General features: G+C 45.4%; 1 protein-coding gene across 1 annotated transcript in view; it reads left to right on the forward strand.

The window, feature by feature from the left end:
* The first annotated feature begins 16277 nt into the window (after positions 1-16277).
* The window catches only part of LOC146798150 (HHIP-like protein 1), a 278348-nt gene continuing 271835 nt past the window's right edge, over positions 16278-22790 (forward strand). Inside the window, exon 1 of the mRNA XM_085625400.1 lies at positions 16278-16748. Within this exon, the coding sequence (XP_085481526.1) occupies positions 16470-16748 (279 nt within the window). The 5' untranslated portion in view covers positions 16278-16469. The remainder of the gene's footprint in view (positions 16749-22790) is intronic.

A 22790-nucleotide genomic window follows, 5' to 3' on the forward strand; every position in this document is an offset into this window, starting at 1 on the left:
TTTACCTTCGCGTAAGTGACGCACCTCCATCGTCACAACAGACTCCATTGCTGGCTAACAGTACTCTGTCTCCGGCTGGTTTGCTCCGAGCCAATTTAGAATTCCCTGTTGTACTGGTGTAGTCCTAGCAGCAGATTCCTGATGGAGTGAGTCCCTGGTGGAGTGGAGACTGTCAAGTACCACTTTGATGATGGGTCACTACACATATAGTTTGTGTTTGGTTTAAAAATATATGTAGGTGTAGTGAATCAGCCACTTTTGTGGTCTGACACCCTATGATGACCCTCAACCACCACCATTCTGTACTGACTTAAGTGTGTTCTGCCTTTTAGTTGAATAGTCTTTCCAAGAATAGAAGGTATGGGATGTTGAGGTGCAGTCTTGTGGGTGGTGGTGCACACATGTGCTCAATGTTGTATACTGAGGGATTTAGTGTATAATGCTATTTGGGTTAGGTGAATTATGACTTTGACCTATTGGCTTTGACGTGGTCTAATGTCATTCTGCCTTCTGACTTTACCTTGCTTCAAACTTTTCTGTGTGCACAGTGGTGCTTGTAAATTGTGTGGATAAGAATTATAGGTGCTCCTTGCTTTTTTGATTCCATCTTGCTTTGGGCCTTTGTGTGCATGGCTTAACTAACTCTGAAGCCATTTTCTGTGAAGAAGAGGGCATGTTTTGCTTTCCTGCTGTTTTTCGCATTTTACTGACTAGAGAGAACTGGTTCTTATCAGAGGAATGTACATGGTTTGACTTTTAGTCAGAACAGGGGCCTGATCAACCCTTGGTCTGACCTTGAAGCAGGCTGGTACTGGCTCTCATGAGAACTAGGGGGCGTGGCTTGCTAGAAGCTTCGCTGTGTTTTGAATGTGTATTAAAAAGGGGAGTCGGCACTGGCTCGGTGGAAGTTCATCCGTGAAGCAGACGTGTTGTCACGGAAAGTGGGGTCACCTCTGAGCTTTCGCCCGGTTCAAGCAATGGACTCCCCTTGAGCAAAGTGGGGTGAAATGGAGCATAAGGTGAGGTGTCTCTGCTACTAACTGTCTCTGAATTCTTTCCTTTCCTTCTTATTTTCTGATTCTTATATCCATACATATATATTTCTAAATATATATTTGTCTTGATTGATATTTGCAATCATACTATTGATATGTTAGAGTCTGCTATGTTAGGTGCAGTTGGCTTACTGTGTGATGCTATTTACTAATAAATACATCCCAGATATACCAATTCGTCTTTTCCTTGTAGCAGGAGGTGTGGACTCTTCTTGGCCAAGTATTCTGTTGTAGAAGGATGGGTGAATTCCCTTCTAGCAGGTAATTGTGTTATAGGAAGTTGGCGCTACTCCTCACAAGTGATGCGCAAATTATTGTTTTCTTGCCTTGCCTTTGGGGGAGTGTTGAAAGTGTGCCCACCTTAGGAAGTGCTGTGTATATGTTATATTCCATAAGTTTGGAACTGATATTCTCTCCCTGGGAAAGTGACGGTACATTCCTTGGTCCAGGGGAGATCTAAGGTTTGTCATTACAGTAGGTAATCTGTCATGGGCCTTTTGGAACATATAGCATAGCACACATACAACATACACCCACTTTTGAATGTATACCCACATACACCACAAACAGAACACCCACCACATAAAAAAAGATTTATCAGTTTCAACACAGGTGTGTGCTTTTTACATTGATAAGTTGTACAATGAACACTAATGCATTACACATAAGGACAACTTTGCATGTAAGGACAATGTAAACAAATATGAGGCTAAAGCAACTGTTAACATACGATTCATAGTATGACGTAAATAGGCAGCAATACAGGTAATTATTGTGGTCAAGTTGTAGCAGCAAAGGATGGACCTGGACAATGGGATTCAAGTTGGAAACAGAAGTGGGTAACAGACAAAATGGTGAGTTATTACCTCATTTCCTTGGAATCTGCCAACTCAAGCATGGAGTTATCCTGGTCACAGTTGTCCCGACCGAAAGGCACATCATGATAAGCCGGGTGTAATCCTGGCTGGCCTCCCTCCAACAGCTGCTTTTGCCTATGATTCCGTCGACAAAGGAGGGAAATCCTGGTGGAGCCGGTGGCACCTGTACGGTCTTTCATCAATGGTCCCGCCAACATTTAGATCGAGCCGGAGGACCGCCATGTAAACGAGCGATGAAACCGTGAAAAAGTGACAACAGGACCAGATCCGTCAAGATCTAAATCAAGCCCTTAGTCATGCATAAATAATAAATATACTCACTGAAACCCAATTGCCACACATCATCATTTGTATGCAATATAACAGTAAGTCCGTTCAAATGTATTTCAATGGAAAATGTGTTGTCTGCAAATAACAGTGTGCTACCACATGATAATTTATTACATTAAAAAATAGCCTGCCTCGTGTCCATTAAAACTAGGTGGGTCAGGAACGCTTGTCATTCTAAAAAGTGGGTCATGATTCTAAAAGGTTTGGGCACCACTGCTGTATAGAACAGTGAAGGCAAGGTCCGTGTTTCAATTAAAATGTCCTCCTGCTGGAATCTCTTCTTTCATCTCCCCATTGCAGACGAGGGTGGTGTGCTTTTCATCCCCTGGAAGGCTGAAGCAATGCCTCTGAGGCAATGTTTACAGTTCTAAATTTACTTTGGGAAGAAGTTTGTGTGCGCACGCCAGTGACAGAGCTGGCAGAGTCAAAGATGCGTGCATACTCAGCTGAACGAATCCCATGGAAAGCTGTCACTCAGAAGTCCACTGAATAAGAGTATAGACCAGTCCCTGTATCCACATCCCTCCTGCGAGAGCCTCTGAACAGGTTAGTGCTTGATTAAGAGGTGCGCAAATGGAATTGTTTTTTAGGCTCAGTTGCTGTAGCATCAATCACAAATCAAAATGATTAAAACCAATTTAAACATTCCTATATATGCCTCTTAAGACATCAGGGCACTACCATGATCATTGCTTAAAGTGAGCAAGGGAGTTATTTTTCATCAGAGCAAGAAACAGAAAAAGGACAGAAAAGAGAGAAGGGAGGAATAGAAAGATGAAAAACAGGGATAACGGGAGAAAGCAGGGAAGAAATAGTACCTGCATCAACGAGAGAAACAGAGACAGGAAGTATAGGGTGATGCATGAAAGAGGCATGAGGTGGAATCAAGACAAGGCAGCGTTGGTTTCCACCAACCCTGCCATTCAGCAGCACCTCCCAAGCACTCCTAAGAAAAACATTAGTGTCCTCACTTTCTTAAAACACTGTGAATGGTCATCACGGCCCACGCCATCATCAAAACAATGGGCATGTGTGTGTGAAATTTAGAGTATTCCGAACAGACCTGAAACAGATCTACTCAAAATACCCAGATTTCTGAAAATCACAGACATCTTAGAAAGGGCACATGGGGAGGCAGACTTACCCATCACTGCTTCCCTGCCACGCCCAGCGGGAAACATCCAGAAGCACTAGATAGAGAAAATATGAGTTAATTAATTCAGTTCTCAATGATCCTAAGATGGAATAGAAATGAAGTCATCCAGGCTCTCCTTGTTGGGCGTGTCTCCCTGCTGACCCCTCCCCTCCCCCAACATATCTCCTTAGTAGGGGTTGGCAAAGAATTCCATTCCACCAGCGGAGCTGACTGAGTTTAGCTGACTCTGTGCTCCGCACGTAACGTGGAGTTTCACAAAACTACAGGAAGTGACACGGAGTGGAGTTTTTTCTCTTGTGCGGCCCACCAATGGCAAGTTGGCGAGCGCTCATGAGGGAAAAATCCCATGCTAGACTTCCTATTGGTGAGATTTCTCAACAAGGGCAGTCGCGGCAGGTCGTGACCGCTAGAGTTGAGAAATCTGCTGCTCGCGTTGAGGAAGTTGCCGCTCGAATATAATTTCTACTCTAGCAGCAGAAAGCAGCTGATTTTACAGCATGTGCCAAACTCCTGGCACTTAAAATCACTGCAAGCAGCACAACTTTACATACTCCACTGCTGGGTGAACTCCACGGAGCACTTCTGAGTTTTTCTGTCACTTCGTGGAGTTCCGCGGAGTAAAACTCCGTTATCTCAATCCAGGCCTACTCCCTAGGCTCATGTTCAGCTCCGTAATCTCAACATTCATTCAACCGTGAGTTGGCCAGCTCTGCGTCCCATAATATGTACTGTTTGTTTCAATGGACAATTCTTAGTTTTGTAGGAAATAAGATCCCTGCCTGGGTGCAAAGAGCCAAAGATGCTTTTATTACTGGCTCCAACCTCTACCTTCTCATCTCTATTGCATCACTCACATTCAGAATATTAAGAATCTGAGAACCCTTATGGAACACTTTACTTTTCCAGGCCAGAATTTGCTCCTTAGCCATTTTGTCTGTGAGCTTTACAAATATTGTGAGTGCTCCACATGTGTTACAAGTTTGAACATATTTGATTCAATATCGCAACTTTCAGCTAAGTCCTCATTGGAACCTTCCTGGGCTGTGCCATACTGTGACAACCACACAGCTTTACAACTCCATTTGATTGGTTATGATCTGGCTGTTCAGACATTTAATGTCCACCATCTCAGAGGTCAATTCCAGTGATTTAGTTTGTTGTTATCTGACATTGCCCTCCATTATGATGACTCTCGTCCTCAGCCTCAAAATGGACTCATTTAGAGTGTCCTGTTTGGCATTTGAACCTCCTGTAGTTTTATGTTTTGTAACATCTTAAATAAAACATGTTTAAGTGATGACAATGACCTAAGCGACCTGTCCATCAAAAGACCTTCCTCTGCCGTATTCTTGGTGTCAGGCAAGTTGAGATCCCTTTGCATCCAATGTGTTTCTTTGTTCATGGCTATATAAGGATAGAATACTGCAATGCAAGATCCAAGCAAACACCAAGGGCCATATGTAGGTAGGTTCACATTTACTGACTCATAAATACCGAATTTTACCGATTCGGTATTTATGAATCGGTAAATGTGATGTAGGTAATCAATCGGTAATATTTACCGATTCAGAAAGGGTCGGTAATTTCGAATCGGTATTTACCGATTCGGTAATGATGCATACCTTCCCATTGATTCCTATGGGCCAGGAGGCCCATAGGAATCAATGGGAAGCCAGTTACCATTACCGAATCGGTAAATACCGATTCGGTAATGGCGGGAGCACATTCAAGGGTGGCAGGGTGTCACATTGACACCCTGTTGCACCCCTGATTCCTGCATGTGTGCACATGTGGCGGACATACATGCCCTGAGGGCATGTATGTCTGCCACATGGCACTGTTATTTCAGCAAAATATTGCTTTGTGCAATGTATTCGGTATTTAGCACCAACCTATATTTGGTGCTAAATACCGAATTCTTTTTCCTAGACATCACTCATTTGAGTGTTACCTACATATCATTTCAGGATTCGGTATTTACCGAATCGGTAAAATTACCGATTCGGTAATTGTACCGAATCGGTAAATTACCGAATCCTGAAATATGCCCCCTACATAGCAAAAGCCAAAATACCGGTCGGTAACGGGATATTTACCGAAAATCGGCCGTTACCAACCGGTATTTGGCTTCCTACATATGGCCCTAAGACACTAATCTAAAAAAAAAAAGATATAACATTTCTCCTGCAATGCCTCAAATGGAAAAGGCAACCCTAAATGGTCTCTTCAGAATTAATAAATAATAGCAAATGTCTTTTCCAACAAATGAATATTTAATAAAAAATGAATGAATATTTGAAAGATAGATAGATAGATAGATAGATAGATAGATAGATAGATAGATAGATAGATAGATAGATAGATAGATAGATAGATAGATAGATAGATAGATAGATATAATCAGGTCTGCATTTCCATAAGAAGTTCCTTATCGTTTTGCTAATGACTTTGGTTCCATTTGACGATTCTTCAAGAAAGTTTCCAAACCAGTGCTCTGTTTTGCCGAGATTGGGCATGGAAAATTTTGGGGTGATGTGTCAAGCATTTTCTATAGACTTTTCTGAACAGCACTACTGCAAGAATGGAATTACACCAAATTTGGCAGAAAGCTCTTGGTCCAGAAAGTGTGCTTTTTGTGTAATTCATTCACTAGTTTTAGAGAAATTAAGTCTCAAAAACGTTGTGTATATATATCACACCATGGATGATCCTGGGAGCAGAAAGACATCAAGATGAGATCTAATTGACTGCCACCTCACCCACAATGATATGGTGGAAGCCATCTTAGGATTCTAGACTCAGCTCTTGTCCAGGAAAAAAGGTAAAATAAAGATATAAGGGGTCTGGGTAGGGGTACTGTGCTCCCCAGCCTGGGCCCCAATTATTATTTTTTTACATTTGCCGCAAATTTGCACTGCATACGCAATCCGCAGCAACATTTTTTTTTAACATAACATGCTCTTTAAAATAAGCCTCCCCAGGTTGGGCCAGGGCCTAGGGGCGGCGCTATATATTTTATAGGATGGGGGGCATGCAGCCTCCCTCTTGGAGCCTCTTCATTCCTGGGGACCCCATTTCCCATTCCAATTTTGTGGAAGGGGGCACATGGTCCAGCTTCCTGGGCCTTCTCAACCCATTCCCTGGGATCCTATACTTCTGTAGCTGGTGCATTTTTAGGACCAAGTCTGGATGGTTCTTGTGTTGACTATCCAACAACAGCCTTACATTCTAACCACAAATCTCCAGGAACCACATTTTCAAATAGCCAAATTCAAATCCGCTCATAACATCAGAGAACTGTGTCTTACGTAGTTCCTTTTTCGTGTAACCTAGGCACATAAATCTGATGGCAACCAAACATGAAGCATAACAGGTTCCCTGAGAACCTCCCGGCTCATAAATACAGGTAGCGTAGAGTCTGTGTCCAGGATACATGGAATATTAATAGGAACATCCCGCATTAACACATGTCAGATTGCTACCATCCTTAGCTATCTTGATGAAGACCTCACATGAATGACTTTAAGGGGTCGAAGCACCGACTTATTAGGATATATCCATATTATTGAGTGTTGAATTACATGAACCCAAATGTCTTTATTGTTGGGTTTGTAAAAATCGTTTTGTCCTAAGGGCAGGAACCATTTTGTATTTTTTGTAAATATTGTCAATGTCATATATGTTTGGCTCACATATTTGCACATTCACTGCGCCGTCACTTCCAGCACCTACATTTTCTTAATTTTGTATTATTGTGACTTCATTAACATTGATCACTAGTATAATGGTGTTTAAGATTTTTGGCCAATTGGATCATGTATGAAGTCACAGGCTGAATAATTCCTAGGGGAACACTGTTTTTACAACCTTATTACCCTTGTTCCTCAGAATACTGGGGTGCCTGTTTTTGCTGGGTCATTAGGACATCCAGCAGGTTTTTTTCTATCAAATTCCTCATTTCATCAGCTTTGTAAGTCAACAATCTGTTAAAATCCACATTCCCTTGCAACCTTTCCTCAAATTCAATGTTGACTTCTTTAGGTGGCGACTCTACCATCACTGCTCTTACAGGACTAACATGTGTCTGAATTCCTGGCAACGCATTGTACCAGGCATTGCTGCTGTCACTGTAACATCTGCTGATGCACTTGGTACCATTCCAACAGGAGTTTGGACTATTGTATTATCTCCCCCAAAACCTGCCTTAACCCCTGCTTGTTTCTGTTGGTCTATATGTATATGGAGGAGATTAAGAATTCAAAAGCCCATTTATAAATTTATCATCATCATCTGTGTCCTCATCCTCCTTTATATGTTTTTATTACACTGATCTTTATCATTTACTGTGAAAGGGAATGTTTTCACACATTCATTCATATCCCCCTCCAATGATTCTCCTATCTGTCAAGTTTGATCTCAAGCCAATGTCTAGATGAACTCTTTACCTCTTTAGAGGCTTTCTTTCTCTCCTTCTAAGTCGCCAGGCAATCCCATTTTTTAAGTGCCACAAAATGCATAGGTCTAGGCATCGGTTTCATGCCATTTATGGTTGGTCACAAAAAATCTAACTTTCTGATATTAAAAGTACACTCTAATGGAAACTGTAACTTTTGATCATGTGCAGTATGTTTATTCAATTCTCAGAACCAGTTACATGTATAGTACCCAACCTCCTTCATCTCCTACTTCACCGCATGGATCACCAACTGTACCAATGGAGTAGCCCCGCTATAATCCACAAAATCCAAGACCTCCAAACACGCCAGCTGGTACACTATAGAGCTCAGATCCACCAAGCGCAACTGCCACCAACTGGAGAAACGATGGCACGCCACTAAGCACCCCGCTGACAGAGCAGCCCAAAAATCAGCCCTCAAGAATTATCGGAGGCGCATCAAGGAAGCCAAGCAGAAGCCATCATCATCCGCATTAACTCTGCGGCTAACCACACATAGGAACTCCTCAAAATAGTCAAAAGAAATCTCCAACCCAATAGCTATAGAGAACACCATCCACCCCTCCCAAGAACTCTGTGACAACCTATCAGACTACTTCAACAGCAAAATCACCAGTATCTACAATAGTTTCAACCTTCAACCCGCCACCCTCAACCATCAGGCAAACATTAGCCAGACCATCACCACCTGGTCTCCACTCACCACCCTGACCACCTTAGCCATCATGTCTTCCATCCACTATGGGGCACCCAACGACCCCTGCCCCCACCACCTCTACAGCCTTGCAACAAAACCAAATCAGCACACATCTCACCAGCATCCTCAACACCTCCATCACCACTGCAACCTTCCCGGACAGATGGAAACATGCAGATGTCAGACTCCTCCTATAGAAAGCCCCTGCTGACCCCAGTGATCTAAAAAATTATTGTTCAATCACCCTGCTCCCCTACCCAGCCAAAGTACTAGAGAAAGCCATCAACCAGCAGCTCACCAAATTCCTGGAACAAAGCCACCTACTGGACGCCTCATAATCAGGATAAACCAGATTGGTCGCACACTGCTACACCTACCAGGCGTGTTCCCCCAATGAAAATGGTCCCTGAAGGTCAGCGTCGGCGGATACACCTATGCTCGAGTGTGAATGCAAGTATGCGTGGCGTGTGCCATCCCTGGACACGTGTTTCGAGGTAGTGGAGTCGACGGGCTCAGGTTACGCACCTGCGTTGCTACGAGAGGTACATACCTGATAATGATTTTAGCAGCCTACACAGCAACCCAGCACTCTTTCCTACTCCCTGCTGACGAGAGGCAACAACCTCGAAACACGTGTCCAGGGATGGCTAACGCTATTCACACTTGCACTCACGACACAAGCATAGGTGTATCCGCCGACGCTGACTACAGGGACCACAGTTCTTTGGGGTAACACGCAGGTAGGTCAGCAGTGTGCGACCATTTGGATTTAGTTATTTAGTGGCTCTTTGAGCCGGGGAGTCGACGGGCTCAGGTTACGCACCTGCGTTGCTACGAGAGGTACATACCTGATAATGATTTTAGCAGCCTACACAGCAACCCAGCACTCTTTCCTACTCCCTGCTGACGAGAGGCAACAACCTCGAAACACGTGTCCAGGGATGGCTAACGCTATTCACACTTGCACTCACGACACAAGCATAGGTGTATCCGCCGACGCTGACTACAGGGACCACAGTTCTTTGGGGTAACACGCAGGTAGGTCAGCAGTGTGCGACCATTTGGATTTAGTTATTTAGTGGCTCTTTGAGCCGGGGAGTCGACGGGCTCAGGTTACGCACCTGCGTTGCTACGAGAGGTACATACCTGATAATGATTTTAGCAGCCTACACAGCAACCCAGCACTCTTTCCTACTCCCTGCTGACGAGAGGCAACAACCTCGAAACACGTGTCCAGGGATGGCTAACGCTATTCACACTTGCACTCACGACACAAGCATAGGTGTATCCGCCGACGCTGACTACAGGGACCACAGTTCTTTGGGGTAACACGCAGGTAGGTCAGCAGTGTGCGACCATTTGGATTTAGTTATTTAGTGGCTCTTTGAGCCGGGGAGTCGACGGGCTCAGGTTACGCACCTGCGTTGCTACGAGAGGTACATACCTGATAATGATTTTAGCAGCCTACACAGCAACCCAGCACTCTTTCCTACTCCCTGCTGACGAGAGGCAACAACCTCGAAACACGTGTCCAGGGATGGCTAACGCTATTCACACTTGCACTCACGACACAAGCATAGGTGTATCCGCCGACGCTGACTACAGGGACCACAGTTCTTTGGGGTAACACGCAGGTAGGTCAGCAGTGTGCGACCATTTGGATTTAGTTATTTAGTGGCTCTTTGAGCCGGGGAGTCGACGGGCTCAGGTTACGCACCTGCGTTGCTACGAGAGGTACATACCTGATAATGATTTTAGCAGCCTACACAGCAACCCAGCACTCTTTCCTACTCCCTGCTGACGAGAGGCAACAACCTCGAAACACGTGTCCAGGGATGGCTAACGCTATTCACACTTGCACTCACGACACAAGCATAGGTGTATCCGCCGACGCTGACTACAGGGACCACAGTTCTTTGGGGTAACACGCAGGTAGGTCAGCAGTGTGCGACCATTTGGATTTAGTTATTTAGTGGCTCTTTGAGCCGGGGAGTCGACGGGCTCAGGTTACGCACCTGCGTTGCTACGAGAGGTACATACCTGATAATGATTTTAGCAGCCTACACAGCAACCCAGCACTCTTTCCTACTCCCTGCTGACGAGAGGCAACAACCTCGAAACACGTGTCCAGGGATGGCTAACGCTATTCACACTTGCACTCACGACACAAGCATAGGTGTATCCGCCGACGCTGACTACAGGGACCACAGTTCTTTGGGGTAACACGCAGGTAGGTCAGCAGTGTGCGACCATTTGGATTTAGTTATTTAGTGGCTCTTTGAGCCGGGGAGTCGACGGGCTCAGGTTACGCACCTGCGTTGCTACGAGAAGTACATACCTGATAATGATTTTAGCAGCCTACACAGCAACCCAGCACTCTTTCCTACTCCCTGCTGACGAGAGGCAACAACCTCGAAACACGTGTCCAGGGATGGCTAACGCTATTCACACTTGCACTCACGACACAAGCATAGGTGTATCCGCCGACGCTGACTACAGGGACCACAGTTCTTTGGGGTAACACGCAGGTAGGTCAGCAGTGTGCGACCATTTGGATTTAGTTATTTAGTGGCTCTTTGAGCCGGGGAGTCGACGGGCTCAGGTTACGCACCTGCGTTGCTACGAGAGGTACATACCTGATAATGATTTTAGCAGCCTACACAGCAACCCAGCACTCTTTCCTACTCCCTGCTGACGAGAGGCAACAACCTCGAAACACGTGTCCAGGGATGGCTAACGCTATTCACACTTGCACTCACGACACAAGCATAGGTGTATCCGCCGACGCTGACTACAGGGACCACAGTTCTTTGGGGTAACACGCAGGTAGGTCAGCAGTGTGCGACCATTTGGATTTAGTTATTTAGTGGCTCTTTGAGCCGGGGAGTCGACGGGCTCAGGTTACGCACCTGCGTTGCTACGAGAGGTACATACCTGATAATGATTTTAGCAGCCTACACAGCAACCCAGCACTCTTTCCTACTCCCTGCTGACGAGAGGCAACAACCTCGAAACACGTGTCCAGGGATGGCTAACGCTATTCACACTTGCACTCACGACACAAGCATAGGTGTATCCGCCGACGCTGACTACAGGGACCACAGTTCTTTGGGGTAACACGCAGGTAGGTCAGCAGTGTGCGACCATTTGGATTTAGTTAGCCTCATAATCAGGATACCAGGCAAATCACAGCACTGAGACCGCACTGATTGCTGCCACTGATGACATCAGATCACTCCTCGACTGCAGAGAAACGGTGGCCTTGATCCTCCTCGACCTCTCCGCAGCATTCAACACCGTCTCACACATCACCCTCATCAACAGACTCAACAGCATAGGCATAAAACAAGACTCCCTCAAGTGGATCGTCTCCTTCCTCACAGGGTGCATAGGGCATCTGATTGCATCCCTTTACCTCTGCACCCAATGTCATCATATGCTGCGTATCATGAGGATCATGCCTCAGCCCCACCCTTTTTAAATATCTACATGACCCCCCTCGCAGACGCCATCGGATCCTATGGAGTCAACATAATCTCCTACGCAGACTACACTCAACTGTTCATCTTACTCACCGAGGACCCCTCCAATGCCAAAAACAACTTCTGCAGCGCCATGACCAACATAGCGAAATGGATGAGAGACAACTACCTCCAAATTAACTCTGACAAAACTGAAGTACTTTTCTTCGGGAAGAACCTCTCCACATAGGACCACAGCTGGTGGCCTGCAGAACTTGGACCCACACCAATCAACCATGCACTCAACTTCGGCATCATCTGCAACAGCCAACTGACCATGAAATGACAAGTCAACGTAGTCGCCTCCTCCTGCTTCCACACATTTCACATGCTCTGCAGAATCTTCAGATGGATTCCAAACAACACCAGAAAGACCGTCACTCAGGCCCTCGTCACCTGCCTCCTTGACTACATTACCCTCAACACTGGTATCCTCACCCAGCTCCTCAGAAGACTCCAGACCATACAAAACGCCACAGCCAGACTCATCCTGGAGCTCCCCAAACAAACCCAAATCGCCCCCCACCTTAGAGACCTTCACTGACTCCACATCCAGATGAGATGCCAGTTCAAGATCCTCACACACACCTATAAAGCCCTCCACAACCTAGGATCTGCCTACATCAACCATCGACTGAGCTTCCACCAACCCACCAGACAGCTGGGTTCCTCCTCACTCGCCCTCACACATAACCCCTGCATCCGTTGCAGCGGTGGCCACTCCTTTCCTACATCGCTGCCAAGACCTGGAACAACCTTCCCCTCCAACTCCGTATGGACCCTCACTGGCAGACTTCAGAGAGGGACTCAAGACCTGGCTCTTCGACACAGGCACAGCGCCCAGATAACCCCAGGGGTGACAGTGTGCGCTTTACAAATGCTTGATTGATTGCTTGAATTCAAAGGATGGTGTTCCATCAGCTGGCATTTTCTGACCCTCTTTAGGAATATCTGTAATTTTGCACTTTGTCACCAAACTTCCCATTGTTTATTATCAAAACAAACACACGATAAGCTCCAAAACTACTTTAAAACCACAACAAACAGTTTATCGAACAACAACCATTTGCAGCGCAGCTCTGTCAAAGATAAACCTATGAAACCAGTGGCTACGAGATTGTAACCCAAAAAGATTTACATCACAGTTGCCACTGTGTTCTTTTTTACAAGGCCATTCTGAGGTCATTTTTCCCCACGCTTTTGCTTTTTGAGTGTCTCAGTCGCACATTTTTAAAATGTTAGTTTGAAGCTGCCCTATTTTTAGGTATAATAACAAGATAGTGAACATGGCTAGTAACAATAAATGGCGCCAGATGATGGCTCTGCTGTGTTTATATACATGTTCTATTTATGTTTATGATATGTCTATTTGAACTTTGATATAGGAACTTGTCCTATGAAGTGACCATTTCAATTTGTTGGCCTGGGCCGCACAAAATCTCCTGAAATGCCTGTTTGTTTCTAAGTTGCTGCAAAGATGATTATTGGCTTTGGCGACCCTTGACTGTTAGGAGTCATGTTATTGCTGCTCTTTACATTTTGCTCTCCTGTAGTGAGCTTGTTTTCTGTGTACTATCCTCTAGCTACAGTTTCAGCCTTCAATTTGTAGGGTATTTGTCGTTGATATCCTGGTTCCATTATCCGGACCCTAAGAAAACTGAGCCGCGTGACAATCTTTTGGGTACTCCAACCAAATGAGCTGAAAGAACTAAATTCTGCCTCACAATGTGGCAATTCCTAGTTAAATTCTAGACATTTTTAGAACATAAAGTGGAAATAACTGTGGGGATGTGATTCCCTTCTTGTAGTTTCAGATATTCCAAGGGCTCTCAGCCAAGTGACTGCTCAGTATCAGATCATCACTTCGACAGCAGACGTCCCAGCTCACCTGTGCCAGCCACTACATTGAAAACTCAATTCCCCGCTTAATTCTGATAGATGGTAGAATATATTCCTTACCTGTCCCTGCTGACAACACCCAGACTAACCCGAGGGTCCAGCAGGACCACCCATGAATGTGCGTACAGAGTTGCTTTCCGCACCAGTGGTTCAGACATGACGATCTACTGAGTTCCAGACATTTCTTCATTTCGATGACTTCCTGTTTCACACACACATTTTCTCTTTTTTTGGAATGGCAGCTTAGGGGAATCTCGTAACCTTTATTTTGTTGCAAGGGATGTGCAAAAATGATGCTTTTTTACAATCCGTGCACACTTCCTCCCACGAGCCGTGTCTGCTATCACAAAAACTCTCATTTTATTTCTCAAATAATACTGTAGTGGATACAGTGAACCTTTAAATTATTAATAAGGAAGTGCCTGAATTTAATTTTATAGCACACTCTATAAGGCACTCACTCCCTGCATCATATATTATGCTTCAAAAAAACTCCCCTCTCTCAACCAGTTTGGGGCGTGCTCCTAGACATAAAATTGTTTCTTCTACATTTTCAAATTGAAAATGATTAATATCACTTTCTAATGATGCGTTGTGTAATAATAATAACAATACAAATTATTAATAATAGTCATTGTTTTGTTGTCTATTATTATAATAAGTACAGGAGGTAATAGTAATAAAAATGATTATATTGATAATAGATATGGGGCGAGGTGACCACATTTATTTCCGGACATTAAACAAAAACAAATTTGCCAATGAAAAGCAACTAGTTAAGATCATCCCATGTTGTGGCATGTTTCGAAAGGTGTACTTACAAAGGCCCTGATCACAAGTGGGGTGGCTATTGACAGGGTAGTATTCGCATCTGTGCAAATACCATCAATGCGCTGTGAGATAGTTACCTGTTGATATATATACCTCATATTCAGAGTTTTTATCTTGTAAAATAGAACATGAATTTGGTGCTTAACAACACCACGAATTCTCTGTGTATTTATAATTACTAAGAACTTCCCCCATTCAGCTGCAGAAGGCCTCATATGACAAAATGTACCTGGAGAAAATTGGTGGGAGTGTAATGACTGCATATTTAAGGATTCTGATATCTGTGGTACCAGCACTTAATGGAATTTAAGGGCCCACACATAAATGGGCCAAGTGGGTCCAATTCACTAAGGCTTTTTTCACACCATACCTTAGTTCAAATGAAGCGCATACAAAAAAATTAACTGCTTCTTTTGTTTTTGTATATAGTGCGGCTCATCACCCGTGAGGGTACCCAGGCTGCTGTCCTTGGGCACGAGGAGATTAAGTGATTTGCCCAGAACCACAGGATGATGCGCCGAAAGCCGAGACTAGAACCCGAGTTGGGAGCTCTGGTCGCTGTGCCACACCATCATATGTGAATGCAAACTGACAATCCTTAGTTAGCATATTTACAAACACATATGAACAGCCAAAAAGGTTCAGTTGCCCTTATTTGTACATGCACGGTATGTGATGGGAATGTGGGTGTTCCTGGGTAGCATAATTCCACCAGGTATAAGAAGGCATATAATCCTTGCCTGTACTCTCGTACCCAGGAAGTGCATGCAAACATGCTCCTAAAGAAAACAGCAGCATTCCAGGGTGGGGGTGTGGAAGGAAGACTCCCCTATTTAGGCACTCATGAGCAACCTCTTAATAGCTCGGCTATTGCCCCAACATGGAATCACTGTTGCCAAGAGGTAAATCGGGGCCTAAAAACTAATGAGGACTACACCTTTTGGGGGAATAACAACCGATAAATGTGTTTCCGTGTGCCAGTTCCTGAATGTTTTAGCACCGGAGTTTCACACTGAAATTTCAGCAGCAGATATTTTCCATGTGAAAACTAAAAACTTACAATACTGATTGACTTAATTCCAGTTTCTGGACCACTGGGAAATTGTAGATACTTAAAATGCCGGTCACAAAGGGTGGGGAAAGATAATTTACTGGTGGGGGACAGGGGAAGTTAAGTGTGCAAATACACATTTGTAGCAAATAAATGTAAATGGTCCTAATATTGCCTTTTCGTTCAAAAGAGAGCTTGGAAAATGGATAAAAGCCAACAAATGTGCCAGCCACTTATACTTAATGGGCACAAGAGGCTTAAGCAGGGCATTTAAATCCTCGGGAAAGCAGCACGCTTACACAGCACTCCTTGAGGGATGGGGCGAGAGTCAACAGCATCCTGTCATTCCATATAGTGATCAATTAGGAGCGGGGCTCGGTTAGTGTAAACGCTCGCTTCACATTCCCAGCTGTCTCAAACGAGCCACCCACCCCTTCGCTCTGATTTCCTCCTTTATACATCAGCACCGGTCCACCTCTTGAACAAACTGTGGAAAAGACACGTTCCGTGACGGAAGCGGCGCAGCCTGCGTGTCTCTCTGGGTCCGGATCCCAGCCGAGGAGGAGGAGGAGGGGGACAGGCTCAGAGGACTTCCATGACGCCGTGCAGCCTGAGCGGCGCCCTCGGTGGGCTACTAGCTCTGCTACTCCTGGGCCCCGTGGACTATGGTAGCGGACACCCTCAGTGCCTCGACTACAAGCCCCCTTTCCAGCCCCCCAAGCCCTTGTCGTTTTGTTCCATGTACTCCGGTTTCGGCTGCTGTGACTCGCGCCAGGACGCGGAGCTCTCGCGCAGGTTCGACTACGTCACAGACTTCCTGGACCAGCCCGGGGTGCAGCGCTGCGGCAGGTACATTCGGGACATCCTGTGCCAGGTGAGCCCTACACGCGCACGCCATGGAGGCTGTTTGGCGCCCCCTCAGGCCAGGGAAGAATTCTGAGTGTTGTGCTACTGGTCCGTTTTAAGGAGCAGAAATGCTGTGTGTGCCATTTCTCCATATGTGATGGGAACTGTAGTTGCATTTATATAGCGCTTACTACCCCTGACAAGGCATGAAGAGCTTTTTTTGGAAAGTAGCATGCTACTCTGGAACCCATAAAGGATTAGTGGTGAATTAGTATAGTGAAATATGAAAGTAATTTGAGTGGTGGATATGTTAGTCTTAAAATTGCCGAGGGTTTTCTGAGTAAACATGATACTTTTGTTTTCCTATTCGAACATAATAAATTCTCCACATAGAGCCTCTGGTTTGGGGTGTCAGAGATCCTGCATACTTTCCACAACCAAGAATCTGACATTTTAGTTTTATTTTAACAGTGAAGTGGCTGCAGTAAATTTTATTCACAGTACTATACGCATTTACTCCTGAAAAGTATGGAATACGATGCTTCGTCTAAGGGTTGTCCTGGAATCTTTAAACCAAAAAGTGCTGCCTCTCTCCCATGCCAACCATTATACTAAGTGACATCATGTCTGCTGAACTGAGGTGTAATCCTAGGATAGAAACCACAGGAACTCATCTTTTGGGTACCTTTTGATCAGTTTTTTTTTCTGCCTCAACTTACAGTAGATGTTTTCCCTTGTTTCTGTGCTCCCCATATCATTATGGTGCCTTACATTTGCCTCCTCTCTGCTTTTCTTCTCTCCTAGCCAAGGTCGCAGCTAGACCCGATCTCTTGGGGGAGTGGGGAGGGCCTAACATTCCAGCCAATGGAGATATGGCTAACACTTCAAACAATGAGTGATTTGGCAACTAAAAAGCAGATTCTACAGGTTACAATACCAAGTATTTTAGGACCAGTTTTTGCAAAGTTATTTAAAGACAATGACCCATTTTTCCCCAATTGTTTTATTGGCATTTAGATTACCATAGAACAGTTAAAGAATGCATGGACCTTGAGTCATACAGAATGCATAACATAGTACAGTATAATTCATTGTATTATAAAATATAGATCTTAATTAGGGCTCCCGGTTTTATGGTATTTGTTGGCCATTTCCATCTGTATTTATCGATGTTTTTTTTTTTGTCATTTTATCTGTATCTATCCACATTTTTTTGTCACAAGCAAAAGAAGATTCTGCAGCTAGTATTTTTTCTTATTTATGCGAGAGAGGGGCTATGGAGAGATTGGAACGACTGCACGCACTTAGAAAGTTACCAAACAAAGCTGAAAACACTGAAAGGCAGAACATTCTATGTCAAACAAAAAGTGTGCATTTAATGTACAGAATTCCAGGGAACATTAAGCAAGTAATGTTAAGCACCGTGTTCGAAGAGGGAGTGATGGGGATAGAGCCTCTCTTTTGGCAATTTTTGAAATTTTTGATCCTAGTTGATTTACACACCTGATTTCATGATGTGTAACTGGCAAGTCACAGGTTTGATTCCTAATCTATCTTTCATTCCTCCTGCGATTGAATAAGTGAGTGCCAATCCCTTAGAAATATTACTGCCTGTCAATTATTCTACTAGGAATCTGTGCTATCCTAAATCAAAATAAAATAGTAGCTGTACTTAGTACCCCACATTGAACAGTTTCCATCTGAAATGACCAAGGAACATCCATAAAACCACCAGGTCAAGAGAACTGGCAAAAAAGTAATTGGTTTAAAATAACTTTGCAACGAATAGTGTTTTAGCATACAAAGAATACAAGTAATCCTTCAATCTACATAATCCATACAATGTGTGGCTGAGGGGCAAAGTCCTACTAAGAGGTCACTACACCAGAAACAGAAATTATGCCTGTTCATAGCATGGCATAATAACAAAAACAATGCTTTCAGTTCTGAAGCCCGCAGCACATAAAGTGTCAAATATACTAAATCATCAAGGTTGTTTATAAACCCTGTGGAGGCAATGCACATTATAAATGCAACATTTGTTATGAATTTCTCCAAAATTCCTTTAAGAAGAATGACCATATTCTCCACAATGATTGGTCATAAATGACTTTACTAATTAGTGAATTTATCTTGTCCTAGGTAGAGAGACACCCTTGAATGGAGCAAGGTTGACAAGTTTGTCATTGTAACACCAGAAAACCTAGTGCATAAAGCAGTGTTTTTATTGATCAGTACCTTTACATTGACAATCTTTAACACACAATGTTAGAGTTCGGCTGCTTTGACAGACCCAACCTTGGTTTGACAGTATAATAAGGTTTCTCAAGCATCTTGCTACCATACTACACTAGTTTGAAGAGGCAGGACACACGGATACAATCCTTGCACAAGGGGATAGTCCTGTAATTCTTTTTCATAAACCGCATTCCGGAGAAAAAACACACAAGGCATATATTAAAGCAAATCCTGCATTTCTCTTACAATGAGCTCTGAGAAACTGAGCACATAAGGGTTTGCTTGATGTCGAAGAGGTATGCCTCTGATTAGACATACATTTCATGTTCAGGCTTCACCTAGCTGAGCTATCCCTCAGGTTACAATGCTCCACCTCCAAAGGATAAGAACCTCAAACTGTTATTTTTGCATGATTTCTTCTAAAATTTACACTGGCCCTGGATTCAGGAGCAGCTCCTTCATAATGGCGGAGGAGCATCGTCCCACTGAGTCAGTCAGTGGAAAATAAAATGATAATATAACAACATTATCATTTTTGTTTCGCTGACTAACTGTGCCAGGGAGTCTTCAGTGGGGCGGGGCTGGGCATGGCAGGTAGGAGGGGGTAGTGTGCGCTGTAAAGTGAGCATGTCAGTTTGGCCGGCTGTCTTAGGCTGGCCAAACAGATGTGCACTTAGGTTTCTTCAAACCAGCTGTGTTGCACAGGAGGGTTGGAGAAATACCACAGGCACTAAGGCATGTCTGAGTGGCAAACTAGACCACTGAGACCAATCCTGGCGCTTGTCTCATGCTATGAGAGCAGCATCTGGTTTGAGTGGGGAGCCTGTGCTGGTGTTGCAGGGACTGCTGAGACACCATCAGGAGAGAAGAAGAGTCCCGACGCGTCGGTGGCAGGACAGGTACTTAAAAAAAATTATATCTCCCTTACCCCCGCTCCTTCAGCCCCCCCACTGGAGTTTTGTGGCAGCCGCCACTGCCTGCATTTAGTGCCAGAGGGAACCCACAAAATATATTGAAAGCCTCTACATGCACAATATTATTTGAGTTGTTACTAAAAAAGTGCAGCAAGAGCAGCATGGCATCTTGGAGCTGAACTAACAACATTATAAAAGTAATGAAGATAATTAATAACATAGATGATTTTTAAGGGGCCTCCTGAACATAGAATGGTCCTCTATTTTGTACCAGCCAAAATAATTTCCAAATAGAGGAAGCAATAAAAGAGAAGGAACTTCATGCCAGTTCATGCTGACATATTGTGATAGCCTTGAAGCTTGTAAATAACTGACTCTGCGAGGCCGATGTCGCAAGCATTGGCATAGTTCAATTCAGAGGTGATGGTAGCATTAACAATGCAAGCTATCAATTATCACAGGATGACGTTTGGTTTTCTCCAGATACTCATTTAAAAGTAACAGGACAACACAACTGGGGCAGCAGGATGACGGAGGTGCAAATGCCATGCTAATCGTGTCTGACATCGTTCAGTACTGAAACTTATCTGGCCCGCATCTAGAAACTGGTGCGCTTCAAGATGCTTAGAATGTCAGTGAGTCAGAACTTCTCACCAGTTTTAGTGACTGCTGACAAAAGAAAGATGAGCCTATTGTGACACAAACAAGCGTGTAGCTGAACTTACTTCTGGGTGTAGGAGAGACATGTGAAGAGAGACACAGTTGTATACGCCAATACCTGCCATTTTTTTTTTTTTTTAAACCGTTTATTACAAGTCTCAAGAATATACAAGTATGGGCCTACAACCTTCCGGCCGGCCACTAGCAATGACAGGAGCATACGACATACATTTATAAAACACGTGGTGTTGCGGAGGAGCATGCTCAGGAGGTAACAACGTCAAAAGCCACATCAGCCAGACCCCACTATACGGTTTCATTTTAAATTAAGAACAACAAGAAAAACCACACCCACAAGGCAACCCACAATCGGAAATAGCAGCACGTGCTCCCCTAGAGGGGGGATCCCAACTATCCACAGGAGTCTAAAGAGGGGGGAAGGGAGCAGAGCGAGGACTGGGGGAACCCAATGCCTGGTACCGGGGGAATGAGTCGGCTAAGGGGACGGGGCTGGCGAGGTATCAGGCAGCAACGGTGGTGCACAGATACCCCCGCGGTAGGCGTTCCAGGGGCCCCATACTTTCACCCATGTCCCAGGCTTACCCCTCGCCACATACACCACCTTTTCTCGAAACATGCACCAGTCCATGTGTTCTTTCCAGGCCGAGACCGTCGGGGGCCTCTGGGATCCCCACAGTTGAGCAATATCACGCTTGGCTATCATATATCCCAGAGTCACCCACCACGTCTGCGGCGCCGAGTAATCAGTCGGTTCCCACACATTCAACAGGCATCTCCTCGCTTCAGGCAACAGCGCCACATGCGTAACCAGTCGCAGCACCTCATGTACACCACGCCAGAACCCTTCCACCTCCGGGCACTCCCACAAAATATGCAGAAAGGTCCCCAAAGCACCACACCCACGCTTACACAACCCATCTTCAGCATAGCCCATACGCAGAAGCTTTGGCCCCGTCATGTAGACCCGGTGGAGTATCTTGAGCTGGACGAAGCGAAGGCGAGCCGGTATGGCCACCTCCTTCGGGGAGGCCACCGCGGAGGTCCAGTCCTCGTCGTCCAACTCCAGCCCGTCGGCAACCCAAGCCGCACGAAGGGCAGTCAACAGGTCCGAGCGGTCGTTAATCAGCTTTTTGTATATCAGTGAGATCGTGCTGTCCGGGACGTGCCCATCCAGCATTCTATCCTCCAGGGGGGAATATTCCGGGATGGAGGCAACTTCCGAAAAGACGGAGCCCAGCGAATGACGGACCTGCAAATACCGAAAGTATTCACTGCCCTGCAACTGAAATTCCGTCTGCAGCATCTCAAACGTTTTCAATCCTCCCCTCGTCCAGAGATCCCCCACTTTACTAATGCCTATTATGTCCCACTTCTCAAAGCCCTTAGAGGTCCACAGGGAGCCCAACCGCTCAGACGCGTATAGTGGTGACGCCCGGGTCAAACGGTCCTTCCACCCCATAGCTGCATTGGCCGCGTGCCACACTTGCACCATGACACGCGTGGGGCCCGTCAGACGAGCGTCGGGCGCGCTAGAATAGAGCGCTCGATTGTAGTCGCCACCTGGCAGGAGCATCTTGTCCATTTCGAATGCCGGGTTTAAGGCGGGCCCGTATAGGCCATGGTTAATTGAAGCTAGCTGGGAGGCCCAATAGTACCGTTTAATATCCGGGAGGGCAATCCCCCCGTCATACCATGGGAGCGTCAACTTCGCCAGGGCAATACGCGGCCTCCCGTCCCAGAACAGGCGGCGTTGCAGACTCTCCACCTCACGGAAGTAGCGCGCCGGGACTAAGTCCATAGTGTTCTGCAAAGCGTACAGGAAGCGTGGCAACGACATCATCTTGAACAATGCCGCCCGGCCGAGCGGCGAAAGCGGCAGGCGCCGCCAGCGTGCGACATCCTCCTTCAGGCGCTGGAGGGGGGGAAGCAAGTTCCGTTCGTAGCGGGCCTCCGGGTCCAGAGTAATGAAGACACCCAGGTACCTGAACCCCCGCGAGGCGATCTGAATCGGACAGCCCCGCGGGAGGATGGGAGCCTCCCCAGAGAGCACATACACACATGATTTAGCCCAGTTGATGACAAGGCCGGAGTTGCGACCGAATGAATGTAAAACATCAACCAGTACTATTAGTGATTTACGTGAGGAGGCTAGGTACAAGAGGATGTCATCAGCGTATAGGGACACGCGGTCCTCATACTCGGGGGTCCAGCGGAGACCACGGATAGAGGGATGCCAC

Source organism: Triturus cristatus, chromosome 9 (assembly GCF_964204655.1).
Source record: "Triturus cristatus chromosome 9, aTriCri1.1, whole genome shotgun sequence".
In the NCBI taxonomy this organism is placed as follows: domain Eukaryota; kingdom Metazoa; phylum Chordata; class Amphibia; order Caudata; family Salamandridae; genus Triturus; species Triturus cristatus.